General features: G+C 35.9%; 2 protein-coding genes across 2 annotated transcripts; both read right to left on the bottom strand.

The window, feature by feature from the left end:
- Positions 1–761: 761 nt before the first annotated feature.
- LOC117338234 (mucin-19-like) lies at positions 762–9,940 on the bottom strand. Its single transcript, XM_033899497.1, has 8 exons — positions 9,810–9,940; positions 8,641–8,748; positions 7,530–7,741; positions 6,684–6,963; positions 5,803–5,988; positions 5,192–5,401; positions 3,542–3,672; positions 762–1,788 (listed from the first exon to the last, which is right to left on the bottom strand). Exons 2-8 carry the CDS (start codon positions 8,738–8,740, stop codon positions 1,444–1,446), a joined length of 1,464 nt encoding a protein of 487 aa, XP_033755388.1. The 5' UTR covers positions 8,741–8,748; positions 9,810–9,940; the 3' UTR covers positions 762–1,443.
- Positions 9,941–9,948: 8 nt separating this feature from the next.
- LOC117338529 lies at positions 9,949–12,520 on the bottom strand. The gene is made up of 4 exons (XM_033899886.1): positions 12,413–12,520; positions 10,973–11,293; positions 10,212–10,387; positions 9,949–9,978 (listed from the first exon to the last, which is right to left on the bottom strand). The coding sequence occupies exons 1-4, from the start codon at positions 12,462–12,464 to the stop codon at positions 9,949–9,951; spliced, it is 579 nt and encodes a 192-aa protein (XP_033755777.1). The 5' UTR covers positions 12,465–12,520.
- Positions 12,521–13,245: the final 725 nt, after the last annotated feature.

The following is a 13,245-nucleotide window of genomic DNA, read 5'->3' on the forward strand; positions in this document are numbered from 1 at the left end:
AAACAAACAAAGGTAAAACCGTAAACATACAAAGGTAAAACTCTAAGAAAACAAAGGTAAAACCCTAAACAAACAAAGGTAAAACCATAAACGATCAAAGGTAAAACCTTTAACAAACAAAGGTAACATCATGAACAATCAAAGGTAAAACCCTAAACAAACAAAGGTAAAACCATAAACAAACAAAGGTCAAACCTTTAACAAACAAAGGTAAAACCCTAAGAAAACGAAGGTAAAACCATAAAAAAATCAAAGGTAAAACCATAAACAACAAAAACAACATTTATCGGATACATTTGTAAAACTTGCCAGTACTATTGGCTGTCTTTATCTTTAATATTACCAGAAATGGATTTTTTCGCTGTGGATCAAAGTTGGAATTGCCGGTTTTCCACTGAATGACATACATTTACACTGTGAGAATAACAAGGTCAACAACGAGATCTGCAAACCCACACATTTCGTTATCGTCTGCTTGTAAACATGGCGATCCAGAGAGTGGAATCACGATACGTATCGGTGAAATTATACTCAACCTCTCTGACATAAATATCATACATAACAGTAACGATACGGAGCGGAGCGCACAGAAAACAAAAACTGAACCTTTCAGATAAAGCAGTGTTTTATCTTTAAATGCAAAAATCACGTGCCTCTGTTCTGTCTATCTGCACCTTGATGCATACGAAAGGTATGATGAAGTCCTACATGTTGAAAATTACATCGCTGTATGCTTCAGTTTACAAAAGATAAACTAGTCGTGATTTTGTCCCGTTTTTATTCCAGTAACATACATTAATGGTTGTAGAATAGATAGAATGCATCGTTACTGACTTGTACAATGCAAGATTTGTTTTTGGCCTCATTATATGGAAAAGACAAAGCATTTGATACTGAATAGTAGTCCATTCGGAAACTGTGAATTAATTAGTTCATGCATAATTGATTCAAGCGACAGTATTTACAGTTGCACACAATAATCTGGTATATAGACTGATTACGTGATTACCAATTTCAAATTCTGTGAGATAACATTCGTAGGTGTTCAATATATAATGTCTAGGTGACCGCGTATCAGGTGGACGCCATAGACACCATCAACATTCAGTTCGATATCTCGACAGGGCGCGAGTAAAGTTGTCTTGCTTTGTCGTTTTTATTTTATGATTTCTATAGCTGATCACATACACACACTCGGATTCACATTCCAAGATATATACACCGCGATCCAGGTGCCCATATCATCAACATGAACTAGATGATCTGTCACTTTGAAGAATCTGCGGCACTAACTGTAATTGTAAATTAACGTAGTTATTAGTGCCTATTACAATGATTTATCAGGTCTGTTCATTTGAACAATTAAAGGTTTGATTGTCCTAACATACTCTAATCGGGAGTGTTGTAGTTCTATAAAAACTGACCATTGTTCCCACTAAATGTCTATTCCGGACGCGCAGTCTGTGGCCGATCTGTTGCTGCTGGTGGAGTTCCGTTATCTGCAGGAGGACTTCCGTTATCTATTGGAGGACTTCCGTTATCTATTGGAGGACTTCCGTTATCTATTGGAGGACTTCCGTTATCTATTGGAGGACTTCCGTTATCTATTGGAGGACTTCCGTTATCTATTGGAGGACTTCCGTTATCTATTGGAGAAGTTTCGTTTTCTATTGGAGGAGATACCTCATCTGGTTGATGATGTCCGTCGTTGTTTGGAGGAGTTCCGTCATTTGATGGAGGTTTTCCGTTGTCGTCTACGACTTTTTGACTTCCAAATGCATCGTTTTCCTGTTCAAATACATTTAATCGTTAAAATAGGTGTAATTTACATTTGTATGTACACAATAATATTGATTTTATTCATTAATTCCATGAATTTTGTCATTTACTTCATTGACTAGATAGGTTTCCCTGAAAGGAAAGGCGCGCCCCAGCCCAGAAATGATTTGGTGTCCGATATTCTGATTGATTTCGTTTTGAATGTGTCGCGATTTACTTTTTAATCTGTTTATACTTTTTTGAGACCCGATCTTGTCTTGACTTTGTGCACTGATTGTGTTTTTAATTGTCTCTGAGACCCGAGCTTATCTTGTTTTTGTCCTGATTTTGTTTTGACTTTGAGACCTAATCTTGTCTTGATTTTGTGTCTTGATTGGGTTTTAAATTGACTCTAAGACCGGAGCTTATATTGTTTTTGTCTTGATTTTGTTTTGACTCTGTGTCTTGATTGTGTTTTGACCTTGAGACATAATCTTGTGATTACGTTGTGTCCTGGTTTTGACACAACATACCAAGACCAATATCAAATCTTTTTCGTGTATAACAGATCGGTTGGACGCCGAACGTGCAAAATACATGTTTTAATGCTTATAAAGGAGTCGCTATTCAATATAATAAAAAATGTAAATATCAGAAAAATATGTATTATAGCTAGTGTATATGTACTATATTTTGTATTTGTTTCATTGTATGTAAAGAGGAGGCGTTTCATAAGTACAAATAGCTTGTGCACGATCCCTACGTCTCTTTCTTTGAAAATAGAATAGTTTGAACTAAACACAGCTAGAGGTATGACTAGTTAAATACAACAGTTTTCATAAGAAATAGGATATAGAATTGTCATGTATCAATCAAGAAAGTATTCGTGAATACTGGCTGAATGTCTTACCTCAAGCTCTGTGTCTAACTTTGGAATACGGATTGAATGTTTTACCTCTGGGTCTACCTTTGGAATACTGACGAAATGTCTTACCTCTACCTCTTTGTCTACCTTTGGAATACTGACTGAATGTCTTACCTCTGGGTCTACCTTTGGAATACTGACTGAATGTTTTACCTCTAGCTCTGGGTCTACCTTTGGAATACTGACTGAATGTCTTACCTCTGGGTCTACCTTTGGAATACTGACTAAATGTTTTACCTCTAGGTCTGGGTCTACCTTTGGAATACTGACTAAATGTTTTACCTCCAGGTCTGGGTCTACCTTTGAAATACTGACTAAATGTTTTACCTCTGGGTCTACCTTTGGAATACTGACTAGATGTCTTACCTCTGGGTCTACCTTTGGAATACTGACTAGATGTCTTACCTCTGGGTCTACCTTTGGAATACTGAATGAATATTTTACCTCTAGCTCTGGGTCTACCTTTGGAATACTGACTGTATGTCTTACCTCTTTGTCTACCTTTGGAATACTGACTGAATGCTTTACCTCTGTGTCTAACTTTGGAATACTGACTGAATGTTTTACCTCTAGGTCTGGGTCTACCTTTGGAATACTGACTGTATGTCTTACCTCTGGGTCTACCTTTGGAATACTGACTGTATGTCTTACCTCTGGGTCTACCTTTGGAATACTGACTGAATGCTTTACCTCTAGCTCTGGGTCTACCTTTGGAATACTGACTGAATGTCGTACCTCTGGGTCTACCTTTGGAATACTCACTGAATGTCTTACCTCTGGGTCTGGGCCTACCTTTGGAATACTGACTGAATGTCTTACCTCTTTGTCTACCTTTGGAATACTGACTGAATGTCTTACCTCTAGCTCTGGGTCTACCTTTCGCTTCTTTTTCGCCTTCTTCTTTAGTAAGCCAAATATCAATCCACCTAGACAGCCGGCTGCGGATAGGATACTGGCAGTGGCAACCAATCCAGTAGCTACTGGTGACACTGAAAACAGCGGACATTTACCCTTAATTGAATGAAGTCTAAGAAATATATACATGTATATATACAGTGTTTATAATACTGTCATAAGTACTTCAAACCATAGCAGCGATAACAATATACCGAATTGGGCATAGAAGTAACGTAATGAAAAATACAGTTTGTCAAAAATAGGGTAAGAGAAACGTCTAAGTCTTACGTCTAAGCCTAACGTCTAAGTCAAACGTCTAAGCCTAACGTCTAAGTCAAACGTCTAAGTCAAACGTCTAAGTCAAACATCTAAGTCAAACGTCTAAGTCAAACGTCTAAGCCTAACGTCTAAGTCAAACGTCTAAGTCAAACGTCTAAGTCAAACATCTAAGCCTAACGTCAAAATCAAACGTCTAAGTCAAACGTCTAAGCCTAACGTTTAAGCCTAACGTCTAATCCTAACGTCTCAGCCAAATATCTAAGCCTTAAGCCTAACGTCTAAGCCTAACGTCTCAGCCAAACTTCTAAGCCTAACTTCTAAGCCTAACGTCTAAGTCAAACGTCTCAACCTAACGTCTAAGCCTAACATCTAAGAGTCTAAGCCTAACGTCTAATCCTAACGTCTCAGCCTAACGTCTAAGCCTAACATCTAAGAGTCTAAGCCTAACGTCTAATCCTAACGTCTAATCCTAACGTCTCAGCCTAACGTCTAAGCCTAACATCTAAGAGTCTAAGCCTAACGTCTAATCCTAACGTCTAATCCTAACGTCTCAGCCTAACGTCTAAGCCTAACGTCTAATCCTAACGTCTAAGCCTAACATCTAAGAGTCTAAGCCTAACGTCTAATCCTAACGTCTCAGCCAAATATCTAAGCCTTAAGCCTAACGCATAAGCCTAACGTCTAAGTCAAACGTCTCAGCCTAACGTCTAAGTCAAACGTCTAAGCCTAACGTCTAAGCCTAACGTCTCAGCCTAACGTCTAAGTCAAACGTCTCAGCCAGACGTTTAAGTTAAACGTCTCAGCCAAATGTCTAAGCATTGAGGGTAAGCTACCGATAAGTCACAGTTATGCCATTGTCGAGCCTGGCCACTAATCTTTTATCGTCATTATATTCTAAATACAATCCTGATAATGACCGATGCCTGCCCTATTCTTGTTGTCTGACATGTACATGTCATATCTTATCTTTCCAAAACCAAAAGTCTTTCTCGTTGGTCCAATCATAAGTCAGTATTTTAAATAATCTGTTTTCAATTCTCTTTTTCATTTTCCTGATTTCCATTAAGAATTACCACAATTTTGTCTCCTTCCATCTCTGAAGAGTCCTAGGACAAAACGCTATATGGTCCAGTTCTATAATATATACACTATTGATAGTATAGACTCTATTCACTGTTGTCTTTTGTATCGCCAGTATAAGAGATCGGGACATATGTCGTGCAAATGCGTCAGTGAAATGGCACTTTTAAATCAGGCCCTTAATTGGCCTAATTCAAGACGGTGCCGTTTTTAGATTCAACGTTGACCAATTCTGTGAAATGTCAGACTTACGGCCTTCGTCGCCCTGTTCCTCCTGGTTGCCAGCTGTCAGAGAATTTTTTGTAGTTGCTGAAGCCGGACCTCCGGTTCGACCTGTTACTCTACTCCCAGAAGTTGTCCTTGTTCCCGTGGATCTAGTTGTCTTTCCATTACTTCCGGCAGAAGGGCCACCTGTACTAGCTCCGGCGAAGGTCGTTACAGTGCTTGCCTGTCTGGTACCACCTGTTGATGTTTTATGTAAGACAAGTAAGTATGCACAAAATTTACGAGGGAAAAACTACTGAATACTGTAAAGTTCAAATAGGCCTGGTACTGCATGAACATAATGTACATAAAACGTAATATCTATAATTATTATTAGTATGATTATGCAGGTGTTCCGTCCCTTTAGGACTGGTCAGCGATGACACCAAAATGGGTCGGAACAGATAGTAAGGGGAAGCATTTCGGTTCTAGTTTCGTTCTTTGTTTTGATTTTTAAAATTGAATTAAATTTCATTAATTTAATATTTAGTTTTTTCATTTTTGTTTTTGTTTTGTTTGTTTGTTTGATCTTTTAATTAACTACATTCCTATCTAGAGTATTGTCATAACACAAAGTATTACAAACTTGGAACTTCTACCTGTTGATGCCACTGTGACTGTTGTCAATATTGATGAAGTAGAAGTTAACAAGGGTACCGAAGTCACTGGTCGGGATGACGTAGTCGAACCACCTGTCGGGCCTGATGTGTGAGAGCCAGAACTCTTAGTTATAGTACCGGTAAAAGGTGATGTGCTGGCCTTGGCTGGAGTGGTGGGTGGGGGACCTGTTATAATATACCAGAACACATTTTCACATTATCGACTTTGTAGTGCAGTGAATGATGTAATAAAAGAAATTTTCATATTGAAGAAAAAAAACACTCTCAATATTGACATCCTGCATTAGTTGGAGTTCATTTTAGACATTTATTCTGTCGACTTTCCTTCTTTGAGAACATGTAACAACATTTCTTTGACGTAGGTTTACACTACAGATATTATATTGGACAATGAACAGTGAAAGATGTAATGAAATATGTTGAAATTAGATAAAATATCCAATATTTAGTCTGACATCCTTACTTTGAGGATATTGCCCTATATTACAATACATATATTGGCGGGAAACAGAAATACAATCATATTCATTGATGATTTTCTGAGGGACTCCACCTGAAAATCTTGTTAATATTTTCATCGATTTTGAGTTTGAATTACGGTTTTGATAACGCTTGTATATTGTTTCCTTATTCATTTCCTTATTTTTAAACAAAGGAGACTGAATGTGTAGCTCAAATATAACATTATGAATAATTTTAAGGATGCATAATATTTTAAGCAAAGGTGGTAAACAATCATCACAATACATAATATCAAATGTATCACTACAAAAGTAAAACAAATACACCAATCATGTTCCTAAAGTATGCAGTACTGATCATTTTTGTCAAATGTATAAATGACTTCAGGAGATACACACATTTTCCAGTGTAGGAGTTCCAAAACTGAACTTCAATTAATCCAAACTTGGAGTCTTGGGAGTGAGCACCACCTCCCCAATATGGAGATACGTAGATAAGTGTCCCTTTACTGTACAATGACGTATTTCCGCCGCCAGGAATGATGGGATGCCAGACCCGGATTCCGTTTGATGAGTAGGAATACACCACTCCTCCAAACTTGTCATGAGGATCTGTGTTCTGAACGGCACCCAGGGCAGGAAAGAAAAATCCTTTGTTGTCGCCGCTCAGGGCTTTGACCTGCACAAATCAATATTCCAAGTTCTGGTGTATTCGATTTTAGCGCATCATAAAATTTTGACAAATGGCGTAAATATGAACTGGCACACTCGTTATTAGATGCTATGAAAATAATATAGATGTTGTACAGTATAGTTAGCGCTATGCCTCCGCCGCGAAAAATGCGAAAATAAGGCTACCGCTGAAATATGCTTATTTACAGTTAGTGATCATTTAAAAAAAAAACTATTGGATTGCTCTGTTTTTAATTCGATATTATCTTTACAATATGGGTCGCGTTGTTACCAAAAGTTTTGAAAGAGAAACATTTCAATTCAATTTCATTTCAGTTTTATTCCGAAAGTCTTACAACATATAGGACTATAGTATATATACATGAAAGGACACACCCTCGTTCCATCGCTACAATATCATTTTTGATACAGGAAACTTACAGAACAATATCAATTTTCTACAGAGATTATGAAACCATTATTTCTGTATTGATGTAATTACACTTAATTTGTAGCAATTCTTCGCATTTTAATTTATATCCCCGAAAAGAAGATCTACATTAACATTTTTACCATTACAGACACCAGTCCGGTATCTATGTTCAGTCTCCCACCAACACTCCCCAGTTGAGAGGAATGCATTCCAGGACTTTGTCCAATGGTTGCGTTAGATTTATAAACAGAATCTCCAGGCATATGTCCCCACACTCTGACCTTGACCAAGCCCTCTGACCAAGTCTCTTGTGATCCTATGCCCCAACCATCCGCCACACTAAATATTTTTCCTGAAACAAGAAAAAAATCATAACAGACATGTCACTTTTATTGCGAGAGTTTATGTGCCAGAAAGTTTATGCTTGGTGACGTAAATGAAAGTGATAAGAAGAAAAAATTAGCTATAATCGTTTTGTTTTCATAACAATTTGTGCTTTATACATTGAAAAAAAATAGCAATAGCAAAACCACATCATCAGGTTTAGTTATTAACACTTATTACATAATACACAATATACATTAAACGTGTACAGTGCATTTAAAAATAAATTGATGCATGAAAGAAATAGTTTAAATGTTTGATTCGGAATGATTAAAATAAAAACAGAATACAACGAGAAATGCATGAACTGTGAACAGAATTTGAGAATTATCAAAGTCTATTTATTTCTATTTATACAGTGTACAGATACAGATACAAATAGTTTATTAAAGTTTTACCTTTCGTAAATACATTAAAACATTGCTATACATGCATATGAATAATCACATAAAATTTAATCACGAAAGTCACTCTAAAAGAGTTATGAGAGACTACAGATATTTGTTTTAAATGTAACATCAATAAAAACTTTACATCGGGTTAAAATAAGATCAGTCTCCAGAAAAGAAAATAATTCATTGGTAGTACATTAGATTTCTTCGGCGATTTAAAATATCACACAGGGTTAGGCACAGAACTAAACACAGTGTCTGTCTGAAAAACCTATTGCAGCTTCTGAACGTTACTAAGCTGATTAGAATAAGCGTCAATATTTTCCGCTTTAATAAAAAGAGTTTCGCGTATATCCTCGTAAATGGGACATGTACCTCATCCCCGTGTCCTCGTTTATTTGGGTCAGCCCCAGCGAGGATATTAAAACAAGAGCAGCTAGCCAATGACATGAATCTTGTAGATGTAAATGTTTACCTGTGTCGAATCCAGGTACCCATATCCGTACGTATGTGTCATTGAACCCGTAGACAACCCCACCCCAGGATGTCTCTTTCTTGAGATTATTGGGTGTCATTCCTGATGCTGAACAGAATAAAATGGAAAACATAATTTAACAGCAACAGCATACAGGCAATCCCAACCGGTAGATGACCGGAACTTAATAAGATACTAAAGATTAAAACATATCTTTTGTGTTATGGAGCGAACGGATTGGGCAAAAGTTATTTCAAAATACACAGTAATAAAGGTCCTCTACTACCAATTAAGAAATAGCATAATCTGATCGCAATGAATACCATTTCCATACAATAAAATATAATAGTACAGTTGATACAAGGTGGTTTATGAAAATTTAAGATCACATAACTAAACATTTTGCACATTTATAAAAATTGTAAAGTTTAGACATTTTCTTGATTGAGCAATGTATTGATCGCTATTTTCTGTTTTCCTTGATATTTCCCCCTCTCTCTTAACCTCTGTTGTAAGGTCATAATGTGTATGAAACGACATATCATTGCAATCCAATAATTTTTGTAGCAATAACTGGTATATTTTACAAAATTGCGTTATAATGTGTTCCAAAACTGCGAAAGTATATTTAGCATCATATACATCATATCTAAATATATATTTATATATACATAATGCATAACGAAAACAAAATAATTTTTTTTTAAAAACGCGCTAAACGTAAGAAATGTTCTTTGCCAACTGCGGCCAAACTATCGTATACGCAGTCAGAGGTACAATCCTAAATTATATACGTCATATTTAAATATTTATATATACATAATGCATAGCGAAAAAAAATAAAAAAAATAAATAGAAATAGAAGTTTATATAAGTGTGAATTATGAAACTCAAGGTAGGTAAGTATGTTTTTTTTTCCAGAAATTATACCGAGTTTACGCGGATGTTATACTTCAAGAGAAAGACAGGAATATCTTACCATTTTGAAGGTACGTCTGGGGTTGTGGAACATTAGAGTACTTATAATCATATACTCAAATCCACACAAGATCTGAATACAATTGTAAGTGATAGTATTTCTATCACTACCCTTATTTTGATTTAAGCTTCCTAATATTATTGATAATAATACGACAATACTTCGATCAATAATACATCACCAAACATACCTATTCCATCTGCGTACCAGTCGGTATCATTGTTCCACACTTGTACCGTTACATACTCGGGAACGTAACCTAAATTGTGACGTACTTCTTGGAAAGAGTCAGTACCTAAAAGTGAAAATGTAAACAGTGCATATTCAAATCATTTGTAATCAGCAAAATGTTTTTTCAGCTTTCACAAACAATGACAAAAAACAAAAATAAAAAACAACCTTTTGTTTCAATTTTCAATGAACGAATAGAATTGTAAATTATTCTACATCGTACATAAAAGTAATGTAAACAGCATGGTCCGTTACGTAATATCCGTGAAAACATTTCATTTTTCGTTACCGCGAATACTTGAGCCATCGAAAACCTTTACAGTATAAATATGAGAAAAGCACACAAACAAACAAAAAAAACCATCCAAGTTGACAGTAGATAACGCCAATATATATACTTGCCATTTTTTACTTTCATGTGGATCCAGTTTGACTCGTAATCCGGAGTGGGGAAATTACAGGAGGTCCACACCCTGACTCGTGTCTCAGCTTCCTCCTCCTTCTGTACCTTAGGCCCAAACCAAGTATTGTTATAGCCTGTCAATGGGAGTACAATAACATATACATATCATATCTATGTATATGCTGCACGGTAATTACATTCATTGTGGAATTTATTTTCGGGGTTTGTGTATTTTAGCATACCCCACGGTGATTTTGTTCTGTGTAATATTCATTTTCGTGATTTGTATACCCTTTTATGCTACCGACACAATATTTTATCACAGTGTATAGTGTTCATAATCTTTGTAAATATTTATTTTATAGGTTTAGGTTTCCTGTAATATATTTCTCGATCATCCATATTTTAAACTAACTCTTTTACAGAAGGTCTGAATTTTCAACAAAATAATCCATAGATAAAGCGTGTAGAGTAAAATCAAAACAAAGGTAAGATTTACCGTCATATTTTACCATAATATAGGGGAATGTCATCGTGCACAAATTCTCATTAAGTTGATTGTATTTTGCGTGTGATAATTTTATTTACTGACCTTTGCAGTATTTGTCATATATGTAATACATTTTTTTTTTTTTTTTTTTTTTTTTTTGTAATACATCAACTGTCAGTTAACCTGGTCACGTGGCAGCGAAATCTATAACAAGCCTTTATTATCTTACCTGTAAATATTACCGTACCATCACCAGAATTATCGTGCCTATTGGGAACATACAGTTTGACTGACGTTTCATTATACTTGTAAACAACGCCTCCATACACTCCTGATTTGTCATCATCACGTTGAGAGGATCCAAGTCCGGGGAATACGAAGTTTGTGTCACTACCGCTGATTGGCCTAACTTGGATATCAACCTTGATGGGAACTTGTGTGATGTTGAGTTGTATGATGGCCTCTGAGTGGACAGATTGTGCTTTAAGTTTGACGTAACTGCTGACGTAATTTGGCGGTTGGAGACACGTCCCACATTTTATAGTTGCGTCTGATGATCAAAACGAAAACAGTATGGCATCATAGCGACAACACATGTAAACATCTATCGGTATCATAGCAACAATACATGTACATATATATCGGTAACATAGCAACAGAAAATGTATACATCTATCGGTATCATAGCAACGACACATGCACACATATCTCAGCATCATAGCCACACAAAATCGGTATCATAGCAACGACATATGTACGCGTCTATCGGTATCATAGCGACAATACATGTACACATCTATCGGTATCATCTTAGCAACACATGTACACATCTATCGGTATCATCTTAGCAACACATGTACACATCTATCGGTATCATAGCAACGACATATGTACGCGTCTATCGGTATCATAGCGACAATACATGTACACATCTATCGGTATCATCTTAGCAACACATGTACACATCTATCGGTATCATCTTAGCAATACATGTACACATCTATCGGTAGCATAGCAACGACACATGTACACATCTATCGGTATTATAGCAACAACTCGTGTACACATCTTTTGGTATCATAGCAACAACACATTGACACATCTATTGGTATCATAGCAACAAGATATGTACACAACCATTAGTATCAAAACAACAACGCATGTACACATCTATTAGTATCATATCGACAACACATGTACACATCTATCGGTATCATAGCAACAACACATGTCGCATCTATCAGTATCATAGCAACAGTAAATATACACGTTAACCATCATATCAACAATGAATACTACAGAAAATATACATGTTAAGACAGCCATGATGTATGTAAAATGTATTTTAAGTTAGGAGAAGGCTAACTAAGTTGTAAGAACTTGTGCCTAATCCTTTTTTTTGTCATTTTAAGGCAATGCAATATATCTAAACCAATACTACATAATCTTGATATACTATACATATTTATTTCATTTTAGATAAGTTTCAGTGTTGTCTTACTGTCTTTTCAGTCCTCTACTTACGGCCTTTGGCGTATAGGGCAACACACATTATTACGTAATTAAAAGTGTCAAAATTAAAGAAATGGCATAGAGATGTTGCTGATCGAAAATTAGAGAAAAAAAAAGTGCAGTTATTAATATTAGATAAATAATGGTAGTTGTTTACCTGTATGATAAATAGAGGCTATAAAGACACTGTAGAAGGCCACTTTGTCCATAATCCGAGAGCTCCTGTTGGAACAATCTGTTTCCTTGAGTTGACTAGCTTTATATCTCCTATATTGATAAACTTTCGTCCATCTACTCACCTTATGTGATAAACCCCGTCCAAATTGTCACTGTGTCTCTGTAATCTACTTCTGACTCGAGTACTGGCGATTGGTGATAACATTGTCATCAGAAATGTCATTCTACTTTAACCCCGTTTTTATTGGAAGTCGTGAGCCATCTACTGTATAGTAGTTATATGTGATATTTAATATTGCTGATTTATCTAGGAGATTACTGGCCTGATTTATTGAAAATATTTCATCTCATTTTCAATTTTTTAACACATGTTAAACTCACTCAGTCTATAAAACATGGTAATATCATAATACATTGCCTACTGGAAGTTTAGACATAATGCTGAGGATTAAGTTAGTCCGACGGCATGCATAGTTTTTGTATGACATGTAGTTTCGCAAAAGAAATGGGGATATGAATCAAAAAGAGGAAGCAAACGACAAACACCTGACTTTTAGTTCAAAACCTCCCCAGTACCTTACTAGAACTACAATCGTGAAAATGATATTAAGTAATCGTAAAAATAAAGATTATGTCAGAAAACATGCATTATGGCGTTTCAGTAATATCCCATTGCCTTAATTCACATTAGAATGTATCAATTTCAAAGCCGTTACACTCAATCAATTTATTTTCACACGATTTCGTTTAATTATCCATACATGTACGTGAGTTTAAGTTAACACCCCAGAGTTAAGAGGAAACCCTCTGAAA

This window comes from Pecten maximus, chromosome 11 (assembly GCF_902652985.1).
Source record: "Pecten maximus chromosome 11, xPecMax1.1, whole genome shotgun sequence".
Taxonomy (NCBI): domain Eukaryota; kingdom Metazoa; phylum Mollusca; class Bivalvia; order Pectinida; family Pectinidae; genus Pecten; species Pecten maximus.